The 20,166-nt window shown below is 53.0% G+C and overlaps 1 protein-coding gene across 1 annotated transcript in view; it reads left to right on the forward strand.

Annotated features, from left to right (window-relative positions):
- LOC132399534 (ephrin-A4-like) overlaps positions 1–18,227 on the forward strand; it is a 54,277-nt gene extending 36,050 nt beyond the window's left edge. The window contains exons 3-6 of the mRNA XM_059980000.1: positions 5,960–6,022; positions 12,086–12,142; positions 15,471–16,069; positions 17,480–18,227. Of these exons, the coding sequence (XP_059835983.1) occupies positions 5,960–6,022; positions 12,086–12,142; positions 15,471–15,574 (224 nt within the window). The 3' untranslated portion in view covers positions 15,575–16,069; positions 17,480–18,227. The remainder of the gene's footprint in view (positions 1–5,959; positions 6,023–12,085; positions 12,143–15,470; positions 16,070–17,479) is intronic.
- The last annotated feature ends 1,939 nt before the right edge of the window (positions 18,228–20,166 follow it).

The following is a 20,166-nucleotide window of genomic DNA, read 5'->3' on the forward strand; positions in this document are numbered from 1 at the left end:
CATCTCCATCACACTCAGCCCCCATCACCATCACACTCAGCCCCCCATCTCCATCACACTCAGCCCCCCATCTCCATCACACTCAGCCCCCCATCTCCATCACACTCAGCCCCCCATCTCCATCACACTCAGCCCCCCCATCTCCATCACACTCAGCCCCCCATCTCCATCACACTCAGCCCCCCATCTCCATCTCCATCTCCATCACACTCAGCCCCCCATCTCCATCACACTCAGCCCCCCATCTCCATCACACTCAGCCCCCCATCTCCATCACACTCAGCCCCCCATCTCCATCACACTCAGCCCCCCATCTCCATCACACTCAGCCCCCCATCTCCATCACACTCAGCCCCCATCACCATCACACTCAGCCCCCCATCACCATCTCCATCACACTCAGCCCCATCCATCTCCATCTCCATCTCCATCACACTCAGCCCCCATCACCATCACACTCAGCCCCCATCTCCATCACACCCAGCCCCCCCATCACCATCACACTCAGCCCCCCATCTCCATCACACTCAGCCCCCCATCTCCATCACACTCAGCCCCCCATCTCCATCACACTCAGCCCCTCCCATCTCCATCACACTCAGCCCCCCATCTCCATCTCCATCTCCATCTCCATCACACTCAGGCCCCCATCACCATCACACTCAGCCCCCATCTCCATCACACCTCAGCCCCCCCATCACCATCACACTCAGCCCCCCATCTCCATCACACTCAGGCAGCTCAGCCCCCCATCTCCATCACACTCAGCCCCCCCATCACCATCACACTCAGCCCTCCATCTCCATCACACTCAGCCCCACATCTCCATCTCCATCACACTCAGCCCCCCATCTCCATCACACTCAGCCCCCCCATCTCCATCTCCATCTCCATCACACTCAGCCCCCCATCACCATCACACATCACACTCAGCCCCCCATCACCATCACACTCAGCCCCCCATCTCCATCACACTCAGCCCCCCATCACCATCACACTCAGCCCCCCATCTCCATCACCATCACACTCAGCCCCCATCACCATCACCATCACACTCAGCCCCCATCACCATCACACTCAGCCCCCCATCTCCATCACACTCAGCCCCCCATCTCCATCTCCATCTCCATCACACTCAGCCCCCCATCTCCATCACACTCAGCCCCCCATCACCATCTCCATCTCATCACACTCAGCCCCCCATCTCCATCACACTCAGCCCCCCATCTCCATCTCCATCACACTCAGCCCCCCATCTCCATCTCCATCTCCATCACACTCAGCCCCCATCTCCATCACACTCAGCCCCCCCATCTCCATCGCACTCAGCCCCCCATCACCATCTCCATCTCCATCACACTCAGCCCCCCATCTCCATCACACTCAGCCCCCCCCATCTCCATCTCCATCTCCATCACACTCAGCCCCCCATCTCCATCTCCATCTCCATCACACTCAGCCCCCCATCTCCATCACACTCAGCCCCCCCATCTCCATCGCACTCAGCCCCCCATCACCATCACACTCAGCCCCCCATCACCATCTCCATCTCCATCACACTCAGCCCCCCATCTCCATCGCACTCAGCCCCCCATCTCCATCACAACTCAGCCCCCCATCTCCATCACACTCAGCCCCCCCATTACCATCTCCATCTCCATCTCCATCTCCATCACACTCAGCCCCCCATCACCATCACACTCAGCCCCCCATCACCATCACACCTCAGCCCCCCATCTCCATCTCCATCACACTCAGCCCCCCCATCTCCATCACACTCAGCGCCCCATCTCCATCACACTCAGCCCCCCATCTCCATCACACTCAGCCCCCCCATCACCATCACACTCAGCCCCCCATCTCCATCACACTCAGCCCCCCCCATCACCATCACACTCAGCCCCCCATCACCATCACACTCAGCCCCCATCTCCATCACACTCAGCCCCCCCATCACCATCGACACTCAGCCCCCCATCACCATCACACTCAGCCCCCCATCTCCATCTCCATCTCCATCACACTCAGCCCCCCATCACCATCACACTCAGCCCCCATCTCCATCACACTCAGCCCCCCATCTCCATCAAACTCAGCCCCCCATCTCCATCTCCATCACACTCAGCCCCCCATCTCCATCACACTCAGCCCCCCATCTCCATCACACTCAGCCCCCCATCTCCATCTCCATCACACTCAGCCCCCCATCTCCATCACACTCAGCCCCCCATCTCCATCACACTCAGCCCCCATCTCCATCACACTCAGCCCCCCATCTCCATCACACTCAGCCCCCCATCTCCATCACACTCAGCCCCCCAATCTCCATCACACTCAGCCCCCCATCACCATCACACTCAGCCCCCCATCTCCATCACACTCAGCCCCCCATCACCATCACACTCAGCCCCCCCATCACCATCACACTCAGCCCCCCCATCTCCATCACACTCAGCCCCCCCATCTCCATCTCCATCACCATCACACTCAGCCCCCCCATCACCATCACACTCAGCCCCCCATCTCCATCACACTCAGCCCCCCATCTCCATCTCCATCACCATCACACTCAGCCCCCCATCTCCATCACACTCAGCCCCCCATCTCCATCACACTCAGCCCCCCATCACCATCACACTCAGCCCCCCATCACCATCACACTCAGCCCCCCATCACCATCACACTCAGCCCCCCATCTCCATCACACTCAGCCCCCCATCTCCATCACACTCAGCCCCCATCACATCACACTCAGCCCCCCATCACCATCGCGCTCTCTGCTTGCTTCACTTACACACTCACCCTCGCTCCATGTCACAATCGTGTCTGTTTTGGAATTCCGAAACATAAAAACTAATTAAAAGAGAAACGTGGAGCCAGGGATAACTGTGTTTGTTCATTGTTTTACTTTAGCAATATGATGTGGAGCTGTGATGACGTACGTCATTCACATACTTTTACATGTAATCTGTAATCAGTTATGTAAACAACAAAGGATGCTCGATCAAACAACAGATTTACAATTTTGCTGAAGTATTGAATTCACAACAGAATCCTTCATTGTTTTGCCCCCAAACCCCATGTCGTTTGTCACTCTCTGTGTTTTACACTTATATAGACCACCCCTCCCTCTTCCTTTCTCAAACTCTTTTTCTCTCCCTCTCTATTTCTCTAATACAGTCCTTTCAGTGCAACAAGCCCATGCCAACAACAACGTCCTTCCAGCTGGTCCCAGTTTCCAGCAGTCGCCCCATATCCCTCTAAACCTCGCCCCTCCAAATACCCATCCAAGTTCTTTGTCAATGTTGTTTATGTACCTGCCTCAGCCCCTCCTTCTGGCACCTCGATCCATAGACCGACCACCCTCTGGGTGAAGAAGTTGCCCCTCAGGTCCCCATTAAACCTCTCCCCACTCACATTAAACCTCTTCTCTTTCTCTGTCGCTACTGCCCTCTCTCACTGTCTCCCCCTTTCTCCTTGCACTCTCTCTCTCTCAAACACACAGGGACCTGGGCAGACACAAATTCAGAGGCAGACACACAGACACGTGCACACACGCACTGAATCACGTACACACTGGCTTGCACACACACGCACTCCAACAACCTGAACTAATTACCCCACTCTCGCCCCCTCACACCCCTATCTCCCTCCGTCCTGCTCACCCGCCTGCTTCCTCCTCCTTCCTCTCCCCTCAGCACAACAGTCCCATGGCTCTGTTTTCCTTCTAATTGCCCCTCTGGGTTAAGGACGGGGAAGGGTGGGGCAGAAGCAAACATTCCCAACCCTCCCGAGTGGAATCTGCCAACAGCTGCCTGACTTGGGAGAGGGGATTTTGGGCGGCAAGTGTGAGGCCGCATCTCAGTAGGGTGCATGGCGTCATGGAGGCAGTAACTGAGCCGTTTTGGACCAAGGCCCTTTATTAGGACTGGAAAGGAAGTGGTTAGAAGCCAGTACAGGTAGGTAGGGGAGGCAAGAGGAGGTCGAGCTGATCTGTAGTTGCTGCCCCCTTCCTTTCCAGTCCTGATGAAGGGTCGGGTCTTGGTCTGAAACATCATCTGATTATTCCCCTGTTTCGAAGTTGAGTTCCTCCAGCATTTCCCGTGTGTTGCTCTGGATTTCCAGCATCTGTAAACTCTCCTGTGCCACATCTCTTTGGAGGGCTGGGGTGGGCTCCCTGGTCATGAAAGATTCCCCTGGAGTTCCATTCAGACTGGATTTTAGTTGTTCTGTTAAGTTCTTACTTGCCAAGGTATTTTTGTTTGGAGTCTGATCTGTTGTAAACTGATCTGTACAATTTGCGGTACTGGGGGAGTTACGTCGAGAATTTGGAGAGGGAGATACTTTAATCGGTGGCGGTGTTGAGAAGGTTTACTGGGCTGATCTCACAGATTAGTGGGCTGTTTAATGACCTGTGTTTGAGGGGATTAGGTTTACGTTTGGAGCAGAGTGTGTGATATCGATTTCCTTATTTATTGGTATTCCTCTATTGCCCAACTCATCCACACGGCCTCCTTAAGCTCGTCTCATTAACCCGTGTATCGCCCAGATTCCTCAACACCTTCCCAAACCTGTACCTGACAGTATGAACATAGCAACACACACGAAACGCTGGTGGAACGCAGCAGGCCAGGCAGCATCTATAGGGCGAAGTACAGTCGACGTTTCGGGCCGAGACCATTCGTCAGGACTTCTGGTCTCGGCCCGAAATGTCGACAGCGCTTCTCCCTATCGATGCTGCCTGACCTGCTGTGTTCCACCAGCATTTTGTGTGTGTTGTTGTTTGAATTTCCAGCATCTGCAGATTTCCTTGTGCTTGAGTATGAACATAGATTTATTTTTCAAACTTCTAGTAATTACTTCCCTCTCCCCCTTCTCCTCTTGCCACACCTGGTTCCCCCTCACCCCTTCTCTTCTCCTCTTTCATCTGCCTATCACTTCCCTCTGGTTCCCCTCCTCCTTCCCACTCTCCTCTCCCATCGGATTCCTTTCTCTTCAGCCCTTTACCTCTTCCACTTATCACCTCCCAGATTCTCACTTCATTGCCCACTCTTCTGGCTTCACCTATCACCTGCCAGCTTGTACACCTCCTCCCCCCCTCCGTTCGGGCTTCCTCCCCCTTCCTTTCCAGTCCTGACGAAGAGCCTCAGCCTGAATCCTTGACTTTCGTGCCTGACCTGCTGAGTTCCTCCAGCGTTTTGTGTCTGTGGCTCTTGTACCTCTTAAACATTGTAAATGACCCTGCCTCGAGCACTTCTTCTGGCCGTTTGTTCCATTCATCGACCCCTCTCTGGGTGGGAAGAGTTTCCCCTTTGGTCCCTTTTAAATCTTCCCCATTTCAGGTTAGATCACAAAAAATGCTGGACGGGGGAGAGTGGGGGAGAGGGAAGCTGTTCATTCTTCTGGGGGCCAGCACTGAGCCAATGGCCCAAGTGGCCTACTGTAAAATTGGAGCCAAATATAAGGGGTTTGCAAGATGTTGTGCATTAGTGGGGAGGGGGGAGAATATGGGACTTTGCCCCCATGAACGAGGGTCTGTGAAGAATCATTCGTTGAAGTCAAAAGGCAGTGATTGTCTTGCAATCCCATTGTTGGTTTCAGGGACAAAACAGCCTCTGGGTTGGGGAATCAGGGCAGTCTGCCCCTTGGGAGTGGGGGACGGGGGGGAGGAGGCATCCCTAAATGGGTCACTCTTGTAAGGAAGAAAGAAAAGCACCCCCACTCAGCTGGGGCGGGGAGAGGTTGGGGAAGACGTTGAACAGTCACAATTGGATTATGCAGGGTCAGCGAGTTATTTGACCCTCCGGTGGTAGGATCTGGGTGTGGGGTGACTACAAAGACATCAGGAGGTTGAGGGTCAGCACGGAGGAGGTGGGCCGAAGAGCTTATATCTATGCCGGATCTCTGCACTGGGTGTCTCGTTCATGTCCGAACAATGAACTACGTTTGTTTTCCGCAGCCTTGCCACCTCCAAAGGACAAGAAATGCCTTCGGCTCAGGGTATCGGTCTGCTGTGCCACAAGTAAGTCATCAGCTCGTGTCCCCGAGCCACCCAGCGACCTCGTGTTCCCGAGGGAACGTTCGACCTCGTGTCCCCGAGCCACCCAGCGACCGAGGGAACGTTCGACCTGGCGGGGTCGTCCCATCAGCTCGTGTTCCCGAGCCACCCAGCGACCTCGTGTCCCCGAGCCACCCAGCGACCTCGTGTCCCCGAGCCACCCAGCGACCTCGTGTCCCCGAGGGAACGTTCGACCTCGTGTCCCCGAGCCACCCAGCGACCGAGGGAACGTTCGACCTCGTGTCCCCGAGCCACCCAGCGACCTCGTGTTCCCGAGGGAACGTTCGACCTCGTGTCCCCGAGCCACCCAGCGACCGAGGGAACGTTCGACCTGGCGGGGTCGTCCCATCAGCTCGTGTTCCCGAGCCACCCAGCGACCTCGTGTCCCCGAGCCACCCAGCGACCTGGCACCGGCTGAATTCAGTGACATGGGCGGGCTCGTCCCAGCAAGGAAGGGTGGACAGGCTGGGCTTGTGAGGGGATGGGACTGAAACGTAGGAGATGAGGGTGGGAAAGGGCGGTTCTTCATTGGGTTTCACCATGGTGGTTCAGTTGCTTTACACTTCCATCCTCCCTCAAGAAGGCCTTAAAGCTCTCCGCTTCTTTCTTGACTAAAGACCCAACCAGCACCCTCCTCCATCGGGCAGAATTGGTCTTCGCCCTCAAGAATTTCTCCTTGGGCTCCTCCCACTTTCTCCAAACTCAAGGGGTAGCCATGGGCACCCGTTTGGGCCCCAGCTATGCCAGCCTTTTAGTTGGCTATGTAAAACAGAAAGCAGTCCGTGTTCCAGGCCTTCACCTGGTACCGCTCCCCAACTCTTTCTGTGCCACATCGCCAGCTGCATTGGTGCTGCCTCATGCACCCGTACTGAGCTTGTCAGCTTCATCAACTTTGCCTCTAACTTCCACCCTGCCCTCAAATTCGCTTGGTCCATTTCAGAAAGCTGTTTCTCCTTTCTTGATCTCTCTTTCGCCATCTCTGGAGATAACCTGTCTACTGATATCTTTTGTAAGCCTACCAATTCCTAGTACTATCCTGACTGTACCCGGTCCCACACTAGGTCCCGTAAAATTGCCATTCCATTTTCTCAGATCCTTCATTCCCACTGAAACTGTTCCCAGGATGAGGCTTCCCTTTCCAACTCATCTTCCTGCCACCTTCACAGGGACAGAGTCCCTCTTCTCCTCACCTACCACCCCATGAGCCTCCACATCATTGTCTGCGATCTCCACGACCATCAACAAGATCTTACCACCAAACACATCTTTGCCTCCAATATCGACTTTCTGCAGCGATCTTTCCGTCTGTGATCCCCTTGTCCACTAATCTCCCTACTAACCCTTATCCCTGCAGGCGACAGAAATGCTACACCTGCCCATTCGCCTCCTCCCCCACCTCCATTCGGGCCCCAAACACTCCTTCCACGTGTTGGAGTCGTCTACTGTATCCGGTGCTCCCGATGTGAGCTCCTTTACAGTGACGAGGCCGATGTAAGTTAGGGGTCCCCTGTGCTCCATCCACAGAACGAGGAATTTCCCAGTTTAATTCCTATTCCCAATCCCGTTCCAACATACCAATCCATGCCCTCCTCTTCGCCACTCTGAGAGTGGAGGAGCAACACCTCATATTCTATCTAGATAGCCTCAATATGATGGCATGATCTTTCCTTCCAGTAATTTTTGCCCTATTCTATCATTCCCCACGGCCACTTACCTCTCCTCACCTGCCTATCACCTCCCCCGGTATCCCTCCTTCCTTTTCCCCTATGGTCCACTCTCCTCTCCTATCAGACTCCTTCCTCTCCAGCCCTTTACCTTTCCCACCCACCTGACTTCACCTATCACCTCCAGCTTGTCCTCCTTCCCCTCCCTCCACCTCCTCATTCTGGCATCTTCCCCCTTCCTCTCCAGTCCTGATGAAGGGTCTCGGCCCAATGCATCAACTGTTTATCCCTCTCCATCGACGCTGCCTGACCTGCTGAGTTCCCCCAGCATTTTGTGTCTGTTACTATGGAGTGTGTATAGGGGGTGGTGGTCCTATTGAGGATTAAATATTGCCTCCTGAAGGGTGTTGTATCTTTAAAACCCTCTTTGTTGGGGGGGAAGGGTTGATGTAGGGACAGGCAAAGGTTACAGAGACAGGGAGGGATGCAGAGACTAGTGGAGGTTACATAGATGGGGAGGGGTGTAGTGACATGAGGGGATTACAGGAATGGGAGGACTGTACGAGCTGGAGGAGGTTTCAGAGATGGGCAGGGTGTAGCAACTGACAGGGGTTACAGAGACAGGGAGGGGTATAGGGACCACAGAGGGGTTTACAGGGATAGGGACGAATATGGAGGGGGTCAGAAAGAGGGGGAAAAGTGTAGAGGATGGAGTGGGTTAAAGGGACAGGAGAATGAGATCTTCTAGCCAGAGTAGATTATTAGTTCTGGCAATGTGTGATGGGACGGTGTGGAAGGAGTTTCACTCTGCATCTGACCCCGGGAGTGTGTGATGGGACGGTGTAGAGGGAGATTCACTCTGTGTCTGACCCTGGGAGTGTGTGATGGGACGGTGTAGAGGGAGATTCACTCTATGTCTGACCCCGGGAGTGTGTGATGGGACGGTGTGGAGGGAGTTTTACTCTGTGTCTGACCCGGGAGTGTGTGATGGGACGGTGTAGAGGGAGATTCACTCTGTGTCTGACCCCGGGAGTGTGTGATGGGACGGTGTGGAGGGAGTTTCACTCTGTGTCTGACCCCGGGAGTGTGTGATGGGACGGTGTAGAGGGAGTTTCATCTGTGTCTGACCCCGGGAGTGTGTGATGGGACGGTGTAGAGGTAGCTTCACTCTGTGTCTGACCCGGGAGTGTGTGATGGGACGGTGTAGAGGGAGATTCACTCTGTGTCTGACCCCGGGAGTGTGTGATGGGACAGTGTGGAGGGAGTTTCACTCTGTGTCTGACCCCGGGAGTGTGTGATGGGACGGTGTAGAGGGAGTTTCACTCTGTGTCAGACCCCGGGAGTGTGTGATGGGAGGGTGTGGAGGGAGTTTCACTCTGTGTCTGACCCCGGGAGTGTGTGATGGGACGGTGTGGAGGGAGCTTCACTCTGTGTCTGACCCCGTGAGTGTGTGATGGGACGGTGTGGAGGGAGTTTCACTCTGTGTCTGACCCCAGGAGTGTGTGATGGGACGGTGTGGAAGGAGTTTCACTCTGTGTCTGACCCCGGGAGTGTGTGATGGGACGGTGTGGAGGGAGTTTCACTCTGTGTCTGACCCCGGGAGTGTGTGATGGGACGGTGTGGAGGGAGTTTCACTCTGTGTCTGACCCCGGGAGTGTGTGATGGGACGGTGTGGAGGGAGCTTCACTCTGTGTCTGACCCCGGGAGTGTGTGATGGGACAGTGTAGAGGGAGTTTCACTCTGTGTCTGACCCCGGGAGTGTGTGATGGGACAGTGTAGAGGGAGTTTCACTCTGTGTCTGACCCCGGGAGTATGTGATGGGACGGTGTGGAGGGAGTTCCACTCTGTGTCTGACCCTGGGAGTGTGTGATGGGACGGTGTGGAGGGAGTTTCACTCTGTGTCTGACCCCGGGGGTTGCGATGGGATGGTGTAGGAAGTCCGTCACTGCTGCAGACAGTGGAATGGGAGGCATTTAGAAGGAGCCTCCCATGTCTCTGTGATTCCGGGGCCAGTTCCCGCAGCTGACGGGAGTCGTTATCTAGACAGCATCCATCATGTCGTCGGTCTGCCTGTGAGCTGTGCCCGGGTGGTGCGTGGTTCAGTGTCTCCCGTTGTCAGCAACCACCCTGAGGCAGCCAGAAGAAGCAAGAGATCTTTGTCCCCTCAGTGAGTCCTTTCCTCTGGTTCCAGAGGCTCCATCACAGCAATTCTCCTCACAAACGGTCTGTGTCTTGGCAGAACCATTCCACAGGCCGGCCTGCCTGTCGCAATCTCTTTGTCACCGTGTTTCACCTCCACTATTGTCTCTTTGCTCTTGCTGTGACTGTCTGCCTCCGTGTCTCTGTCTCATTTCCCCTCCAACTCACACCCCCTCACCCTGTCTCTGCTCTTTCTGCTCTCTCTTCTCTCATTTTCTCCCTCTTTCCCTCTCTCTCCTCTCTAGCTACCTAACTTTTTCTCTGTGCCACTCTTTTTCTGCCTCTTTTACTGTAAACCCCATCCCTCTCTCTCTTACTCTCTTTTCTCTCCTCCCGCTCCTTCCTCTCTCCTCTCTTTTTCTGTCTCTCACTCTCACTAATCCCTCCTCCTCTCTCTCTTTCTTCGTCCTCTCTGTCTCTCCCTCTCTTTCTTTCTCTCACTCCCTCACTCCCTCTGTCTCTCACTCAACAACAACGATTTTCTGCAGACTTTGTTCCTGATACAAAAACACCACCCCCGGTAGACATTCCCCTCCCTCCAGCACAGTCGACAAAGCACGTCACGTTTACTTGCCTGGGAAATGCCAACAGCCCCTCCAGAGCCTGCCCCTTCCTGCCAAGGCGAAAACCATCACACGCAGCACCTGCACAGGGAATGCATCTGCTGTTCCTTCACCTTTGCCGGGTGCTGGAGGGAGGGGAGTGTCTACCGGGGGTGGTCATATCAGGAACAAAGTCTGCAGAAAATCTTTGCTGTTGAGAGAGGGAGTGAGGGACAGAGAAAGAGAGAGATGAGGAGAGAAGAGGGAGTGAGGGACAGAGAAAGAGAGATGGGGAGAGAGAGGGAGTGAGGGAGTGAGAGACAGAGAAAGAGAGACAGGGAGAGAGAGGGAGTGAGGGACAGAGAAAGCGAGACGGGGAGTGAGAGACAGAGAAAGAGAGATGGGGAGAGAGAGGGAGTGAGAGACAGTCAGAGAGAAAGAGAGAGATAGGGTGAGAGAAAGAGAGGGAGTGAGAGGCAGAGAGAAGGACGGAGAAAGAAGAGAGGAGGGATTAGTGAAAGAGAGTGAGAATAGAAAAAGAGAGAGGAAAGTGGAAGGAGAGAGGAGAGAGTAAGAGAGAGAGGGGGCCACAATGAGTGAAATTGGGGAAAATCGAGTTCATCTTTTATCATATTAGAGGTCCATTCAGTGGGTTAGAAGCTGACCTTGACCCTGATGGTACGTGTTCTCAAATAAAAGCCTCTGAGAGGATCACTGGGGTCTCCCTGCCCCCCTCCCCAGTTGTGACGTTTACCAAGAGTGTTTTAGACCAAGGGCCAAAACACTATTAAGAATCCCTACCTACAATCCCATCCCACAATCCCTCTGACCCACCACCAACAGGAAGGGGGTACAGGAGCATCAGGACTTGACTGTCAGACGGGGTAAGAGCTTCTCCCTCAGACTGTGAGACTAATGAACACTCTGTCACCACCGAGGTCTTGTCACTGGGACAGGGAGCTGCTTGCTGTGTACCCGTGCTACGCACTACCTGCATTTTGCATTATAATTTATTAATGCATTTATGATGATATTTTTGTGCTGTGTCTTGCGGGTGCACCGTGGTCCAGAGGAGTGTTGTTTCATTTGGTTGTATAGGTTTACAGGCACATGAACATAAACTTGAATACAGTTTTCTCCTTCGCTCGACACGAGAGAGGAGAACAGAGGAAGCCTGGGGTGGGAGGGTCTCTGCCGATGTCGGCTGCTTAGCCGAGTGGGTGGGAAGTGCAGGCAGAATCCACGGGTTTCTGTGACATGGACACAGCTCAGCAAAACCCCCTTGCGCTCTTGCGCGGGGCAGTTGCCCTGTGACGCACCCGGGTAGGCTGCCCTCTGTGGTGCATCTGTTAAAGGTCGGTGGGAGTCATGCCAGATTTCCTGAGGAAGTAGAAGTGTTGGCGAGCTATCTTGTCTGTGGTTGGACCAGGGCGAGTTGTTGGCGATTTTTACACACACTCGGGGATTTGACCTCTCCTCCTCCATCCTTGTGTACTAACCCCTGTTACAACAAGACAGAGCAAGATCTTCTTGTCATGACTTGCCTCTCGTGATGTCTGTAGGTTGACCATGTGAAATGTGGATTTGGTTATTTACTGTTCCTCATCTTTCTCCCTTTGTAGCCTTGAAGCCGGTCACTCAGACGTCGCAGGAGCCTGCCAAGGACAGGGTACAACAAGGTAGGGGCAGCAGCAGGAAGGGCTGAGTGTTGTTTGTCACCCTGCCCTGCCAGTGGAGCCAAGAATCAAAACCCAGGGCGTCCCCTATTGTATGACAGCAGCTTTTCGTGAGGATTGTATGCTGCACAGGGGGTAGAGCTCGGAGTGATCCTGGTTCAGCCCTGACCTCCAGGCCTCCCCCGGGTGATCTGGTTCCATCCCGTGTTCCACAGGAAGCGTGGGTTTGGTGGGTGAACTAGCTGCTGTAAACTTCTCTTCTGCTGTCAGGTGAGGGGTGGTATCTGCCGGAGAATGGCTTACAGGAAAAATGAGTGTGGATGGCAGGTAGACCTAATTCGCTGAAAGGCCTCCTTTTACCTCATAATCAAAAGTGGATCAGTGCAGGAAGGTGATAGGCCATGATTCTACTACCAGGGATAGCAGGCAAGCAAGAAGGGCTGAAAAGCCTCCCCTGCTTCTGTTTGTTGTAACTTGCATTATTTCACCTGGGGGTTGTTCTGCCCGTTGCATCCATGCTAGCTCACTTATCCCTTGTGGTCACAGGCAGAATGTGAAAACACCACACAGAGTAACACGTGCACACACACACACACACACTCACACTCACACTCACACACACACTCACACTCACACTCACACACACACTCTCTCTCTCTCTCACAGACACACACACTCACTCACTCTCACACAGGCTCTTGCACTTGCACTCACGAGGCTGGGATCGAGCCTGGATCTCTGATGTCATGAGAAGGCAGCTCTGCCCTCTATACCCACTCTACCCTATTGTTCAGAGTAACGGGGGGTAGTGGGCGTGGAGAGAGGGGAAAGGGTCACCGTCAGCTGAAACCTCCAGGAATCCCACTGTACATCCCGATGGAGGCAAAGTATCCATAATTTATACTCGAGGGAGTGCCAGGGAGCATTTTGGGAGACACCCGAGGTTCTGCAGATGCTAGAAATCTTGAGCAACATTCACAAAACACTCCAGGAACATCTCCCTTGATGATGTCCCTCTGGCATTAGACCGGCTGTCTAATCTACCTTTGCCTCTCATAACCTTACAAGCCCCTGTCAGGTCTCCCTTCAGCTCTGTCGTTGCAGAGAGCACAGCCCAAGTCTGTCCAATCTCATAAGAGCCTTTGATCTAAACGGCACCCTGGTGAGAGATGTAGGAGATTCTGTCGGAGAGACTCAGGGAGCGTCTGTGGAGGGAACTGAACAGTTGATGTTACAGCTGAAGGGTCTCTGCCCAAAATGTCGATTGTTTATTTCGGTCCACGAATGCTGCCCGGCCTGCTGAGTTCCTCCAGCACTATGTGTGTGTTACTCCAGTGTATCATGGAAACCGGTTTTCTCCTGCCATTGGAACTTATTCCAATAGGTTTAGGAACCGAGTCAGAAAGAGCAGCTTCCCTGTGACAAGCTTGGCATTGAGAAATTCTCAGCTGCCACCTCGCCCCGAAACTTCCAGCATAGCCTGAGGAGACTCGTCGACAGACAAGAAAATGACATCTCGTCAGTGAGTCACTGAGACAATTGCTTGCCAAAACTCTCGCAGTGTTGGTTTCTGACCTGTGTTGCATGTCTGAAACTATCATCCTCGACAAGGCCAGACCGCCCCTCGAGGGGCTGAAGGGGCTGGACCACCCCCATCTCAAACCACTATGGTCCGTGTGGGGAAGGCTCTGTCCGGGAGGGAGTTCCCGGGATTTAGACCTGGCGATGGTGGAAGAAGGGCCATCATCTTTCTGAGCTGGGGGCGCAGTGGGGGGAGCTACAGGGCGAGGCGTTCCCCTGGTATATTAGTTTATTAATGTCACGTGTATCTTGTGGGAGAGACTGGCTCGGGGTTGCCCACTTCAGAGAGAGGCTGTAACATGTAAGAGCAGAATTATGCTGCTGGACCATTGAATCATCTCTGCCGTTCCATCACAAACTTTCCCTTCTCAACGCCATTCTCCTGCCTTCTCGCCACAACCCCTAACCCCTCACCAAAGAAGAAGCAGTCAATCTCTGCTTTAAATACAGCCAATGATTCCGTATCTACAGCCCTCTGTGGCAATGAATTCCACATGTTTTCCACCCTCTAGCTGAAGAAATTCTTCCTCAATTCTCTGTTCTGAAGGGACTTACCTCTGTTCTGAGGCTGTACCCTCCGGTCGTAGGCTCTCCCCGACGGAAATATCCTCTCCATGTCCACTCCATCCAGGCCTTTCACTATCTGCTGGGTTTCATTGACCCCCGCCCCCCTCCGCCCCAGCCCCAACTCGCTTGTATTTTTCATTTATTAGTTCAGAGATACAGCACAGTAACAGATCCCTCCAGCCTGACAAACCCATGCCGTCCAATTACACCCTTTAGAGATACAACGTGGTACAACAGGCCCTTCCCATCGCGCACTGCCATTACACTCGCGACCAATCAACCTGCTGGCCCATATGTCTTCAGAATGTGGGAGGGGATCGGAGCACCAAGAGGAGATGCACACAGTCGTGGGGAGAGTGTGCAAGCTCCTGACAGAGAGTGGAGGAATTGAGCCTGGGACCCTGGTGCAGTAACGCTAACTGCGACGCTGGCGCTGCGGCTGAGGTGTGGATATAAAGGCAGTGCCTGCACGGGGGCTTCAGCTCTGCCCCCTCGGTCTGAAAACCTTATGGACGCCCTCGAGTTCAGGCTCAGACACAACATGGCAGTAAGCCTTTCGTACCCGGATCATTCTTGTAAATCTCCTGTGGACTCAGGCTAGATTGTGACGTGTTGTACAGGAGGTTCGTTCAGTAGTCTTCTAGCAGCAGCGGGGTAGAAGCTGTCCTCGAGCCTGGTGGGCTGAGCTTTCAGGCTTTGATGGGAGGGGGAGACCAGAGAATGTCTGGGGTGGGTGGGTGGGGTTGTTGATTATGTTTTCCTGAGTCAAACATGTCAGATTTCTTTAGCCTCCTGAGGAGGTAGAGGCATTGGTGAGCTCTCTTGGCCGCGGCCAGCACAGACTATGGGTGATGTTCATTCCGAGGGACTTGAAGCTCTCAGCCCCCTGAGCCTCAGCCCTCTTGACGTAGACAGGAGTGTGTACGCTGCCCCACGCCCCTTCTTGAAGTCAGTGACCAACTCTTGTGAGCTTGGTGAGTTTGTTGTCATGACACCATGCCCCTAGGCTCTCTGTCTCCTTCCAGAACTCTGACCTATTATTATTTGAGATTTGGCCTACTTGGTTGGTTTCATCTGCAGACCGTAGATGGAGTTGGAGCTGAATCTGTTTGTGGGAGGGAAGTGAGATGGGGTGGCAATGTGGATTCAAATGAGATGACCTTTCCTTTATTCCCCCTTACAGATGCTTCCAAATCTAAGGACACAGGGGGTACATCGCAGCTGTACCCAGGAATGTTCCTCTGCCTGCTGAGTTTGCTTAGCACTTCCTGCCTCTCTTGGCTTTAGAGACGGCTGACCAATAGTTCAATCATCGACTGAACTGGCCAGGAAATTTTGCCCTCCCTGGCCACAAGTATTCGACTTTCCCCATCGACCCAAAGTTTTTAGTTTTGATCACAAATCTTCTCAGCTTGGGCTCCTGTCGCTCCAGGTGACAGCAAAATGACTGAGCCAAAGAGGGAAGAAGTTTCTCCCAAGTCGCAAGTTTTTCTGTCACCCGCTTAGTAGACTTTCAACGGTGGACACCTTGAAGCTGAGGAGCTCATGACACTTATCATTAATTCTCGCAACTAATTTTAACTTGTGTAAGTTCGATGTGCCATGTTTCCTGAATTCACAAGCAAGGAATGGTGTTCTTCAGGAGAGGCTTTTCACCTTGAGGATGGCACAGGTTCTTAGCCGCACTTCCCTGTGACCCCGACAGTTCTCAGAAAGTCTGGCTGCTGCTGAAGGTTTCGTTTCAAGGAAAGGATAGACTCGCCCGGGACCACCTGAAAGTAGGTAGGTGATCTCCTCCCCTCCCAACACATAGAAGTTAGTGTGGTTTCCAGGCTAGCTGAGAGGTCTGTCGTGTTGGGCTCCTTCTTTGGGGAAATGCTTCCCTTCCTGAAAAGCTCCGGGAATAGAGGGTGCTTCAGTATGACATTGTTTGTTGCCCCTTGCACAGGAGAGAAGTGGATCATTGTGGGGGGGGGGGGGGGGAGTAAATCAAGGAGGTGGAAATGCACAACCCGTTCAGGAACCACACCATAGGATCATTGCATTCCCGGAACGTCAACTTCCACCCTCGCTGGGTAGTGGGTGTCTCTCTCCCTCTCTGTCTGCCCTCTTCAATACCCTCTTTCCTTTCTCGCCCTCTCCATCTCCCTCTGCCCCCTCGATCTCCTCCCTCTGTATCCCTCTCTCCTTCACTCTCCCACTTTCTCCCCCTCTCATACCTTTCTTCCTCTATTTCTTCCCATCTTGCTCCCCACCTCCCTCCCATGGGAGAGGCTGTGCGGAGTAAGCGCAGCGCTCGAGGAGGGAGAGGCTGAGATGAGGGAAAGCCATGCTGTTGGAGGGGCGATGAGGAAGGAGAGTGGTAGAAGAGTTTTAGAGGAGGGAGTGCCATGCTGAGGGAGAGGCAGCGAGACAGTGCATCTCTCCCTCAATTCCCCTCTGAGAACCTTGGCTTTCAAGGAGCAGTGGGAATATTGCGGGGGCAGCCATGTTAATGTGGGAATTTTGGGAACCGTTCAGGCTTGGCCCCTTTTGCTCGTAGACCTGTCATCTTCTGGGAATTGTAACGCGTTTCATGGGAAATGTTGTTCACCATTGAAATTCCCTGCCTGTGGATGATGACAAATGATTTGTTTTTGCGTAGTTTAGCGTTTTGATGAGCTATTGAACCTAGAGCAAACTATTTTTTATTCACATTGATTTTTATTTTTTTCATTCTTAAATTGCTATTGAGCTTGGTAAAAGCTATTGAAGGACCCTTGTTTCACTCTCCCAGTCTCTGCCTTCAGTCAGGGGTGGTCCAGGGGCAGGACCTGGCAGGGTGGGATTCCAGCCACTAAACCTTGCCCATTGTCTCCCTGGTGACCAGCTTGGTCTCCCATGCTTGTTACTCAGATGGGAAGCAGAGGGACAAGAACAGGGGCATGAGAGAGGGGGCTGGTATGGAACATCGCAGATGATACAGAGATTGGTGGCATTGTGAATTGTGTCGAAGGGTACAGAGAGCATTCGTCATCACAACACAGGACAGGCCCTTCGACCCAGGGTGTTGTGCTGAACTGATTAATGTGCTAATTCAATGCTTAAACTAGTCCCTCCCCTCCATACAATGTCTACAACCTTAGCTGTAATGGATGTACAATTAATCCTTTGAGCATTCTGATTTTTTTCCTGTTGATTGTTTTGTTTCAGGACATGTTCCCCTCATCCTTGCTGACTCTGGATTCCGCTCAATGCCAACCATCGTTGATTTGAAGCATTGTGAGCCAGGCCATGAGAAGGCAGCATGGCTGGAGGTCATTCACGTCAATGGACCTTAGGCTTGCCTGACTTCGAAAACTTGAAACCTCAGCCACGAGTCAGGCACTTTCACCGAGGCAGCGAGATTCCCCCAAGCCCTCAGCTCCTAAAGACAATGATGGCAAAATGCCGGGGGGAGGAAGGAGGCCTTGTCAAGTAGGCCCCATTTCCATGACATCGCTAGATGGACCAATCTGAGGCGGTGCAGTAATCGATCACCCCAGCAACCAAACCACGAACATTTCTGGCGTTAGACAATGCCACGAACAGGACCAATCAGAAAAGAGACGAGTCTCAAAATTTGCTAGTTGGACTAGCAGCAATGGTTGGTCTTACTCAGGGACAATGTGCTTAAGTGTGTCTTACACTTTCTTGCTCCAAAGTGGGAATGCAGCCCAGTCCAGGCCCAGTTCCCCCCACCTTCCCACTGGCTCCCTCGAGTGAGGGGGCAGCAGAAATAGAGGGGGAGCATGGGAGGTCAACATAGGTACCTCTTGGATTTCTACTTTCTGTGAAAACTTGGCCTTCTGTCTTCCGAGAAGATATTGCACCCCTGCCGCGGAGATGGTCTTCACCACAGTGACTTTTGTACACAGTTCTATTTCTTTTTAAAGGATTTCAATAAAGGAAATTAAAGAGAGTCTCGCAATGGGATTTACTTGCATAAACTTGAGCTGCTGTCGGTCACATCAGCTTGGATAGATTCCGGGAATTCACGCTGTCTCTTGCTCTTCCCCTTTCTGTCTGTCTTTGTGTTTCAGACCTGCTTTCCAACTCTCACTTGCTTTCTCTCTATCTTTTACTCTCTTCCTGTGTACCTCTGTCTTTCCGGTTATCCGTCTGTCTCTTTCCATGTTTTTCTCTCTGTTTCTCTCTCACTGTTTCTGTTTTTCTCTTTATATCTCTCTGCCACGTTCTCTCTCCTCTCTGCTCATCACCTTTTTATTCCTTCCTTTGGCTTTCTTCCACAATTTCTCACCCTTGCCCTCACGCCTCCTTCCTCCCTCCCTCCCTTTTTCTTCCTCAATCAATTTCTACCATCCCTTCCTCTCTTCCTTCAGGACTCACTTTCTATTTCCCCCTCTTTCTTTCTCGCAACTTTTTACTGAACCCATGCCCCGGGAGTGTGTGATGGAACAGTGTAAAGGGAACTTCACTTGTGTCTGACCCCGGGAGTGTGTGATGGAACAGTGTAAAGGGAACTTCACTTGTGTCTGACCCCGGGAGTGTGTGATGGGACGGTGTGCAGGGAGTTTCACTCTGTGTCTGACCCCGGGAGTGTGTGATGGGACAGTGTAAAGGGAACTTCACTCTGTGTCTGACCCCGGGAGTGTGTGATGGGACAGTGTAAAGGGAACTTCACTCTGTGTCTGACCCCGGGAGTGTGTGATGGGACGGTGTGCAGGGAGTTTCACTCTGTGTCTGACCCCAGGAATGTGTGATGGGACGGTGTGGAGGGTGTTTCACTCTGTGTCTGACCCCGGGAGTGTGTGATGGGACGGTGTGGAGGGAGTTTCACTCTGTGTCTGACCCCAGGAGTGTGTGATGGGACGGTGTGGAGGGAGTTTCACTCTGTGTCTGACCCCGGGAGTGTGTGATGGGACGGTGTGGAGGGAGTTTCACTCTGTGTCTGACCCCGGGAGTGTGTGATGGGACAGTGTAGAGGGAGTTTCACTCTGTGTCTGATCCCGGGAGTGTGTGATGGGACTGTGTGGAGGGAGTTTCACTCTGTGTCTGACCCCGTGAGTGTGCGATGGGACAGTGTGGAGGGAGTTTCACTCTGTGCCTGACCCCGGGAGTGTGTGATGCAACAGTGTGGAGGGAGTTTCACTCTGTGTCTGACCCCGGGAGTGTGTGATGGGATGGTGTGGTTGAGACAGATACATTAACAACATTTAAAAAAACAGACAGGTACACGGATAGGAAAGGTTTAGAGGGATACGGACAGGTACACGGATAGGAAAGGTTTAGAGGGATACGGACGGGTATGTGGATAGGAAAGCTTTAGAGGGATACGGATGGGTACACGGATAGGAAAGGTTAAGAGGGATACGGACGGGTACACGGATAGGAAAGGTTTAGAGGGATACGGACGGGTACACGGATAGGAAAGGTTTAGAGGGATACGGACAGGTACACGGATAGGAAAGGTTTAGAGGGATACGGACGGGTACACGGATAGGAAAGGTTTAGAGGGATACGGACGGGTACACGGATAGGAAAGGTTTAGAGGGATACGGACGGGTACACGGATAGGAAAGGTTTAGAGGGATACGGACAGGTACACGGATAGGAAAGGTTTAGAGGGATACGGACGGGTACACGGATAGGAAAGGTTTAGAGGGATACGGACAGGTACACGGATAGGAAAGGTTTAGAGGGATACGGACAGGTACACGGATAGGAAAGGTTTAGAGGGATACGGACGGGTACACGGATAGGAAAGGTTTAGAGGGATACGGACGGGTACACGGATAGGAAAGGTTTAGAGGGATACGGACGGGTACACGGATAGGAAAGGTTTAGAGGGATACGGACGGGTACACGGATAGGAAAGGTTTAGAGGGATACGGACAGGT

The sequence above is a fragment of the Hypanus sabinus genome, chromosome 9 (assembly GCF_030144855.1).
Source record: "Hypanus sabinus isolate sHypSab1 chromosome 9, sHypSab1.hap1, whole genome shotgun sequence".
Classification (NCBI taxonomy): Eukaryota; Metazoa; Chordata; class Chondrichthyes; order Myliobatiformes; family Dasyatidae; genus Hypanus; species Hypanus sabinus.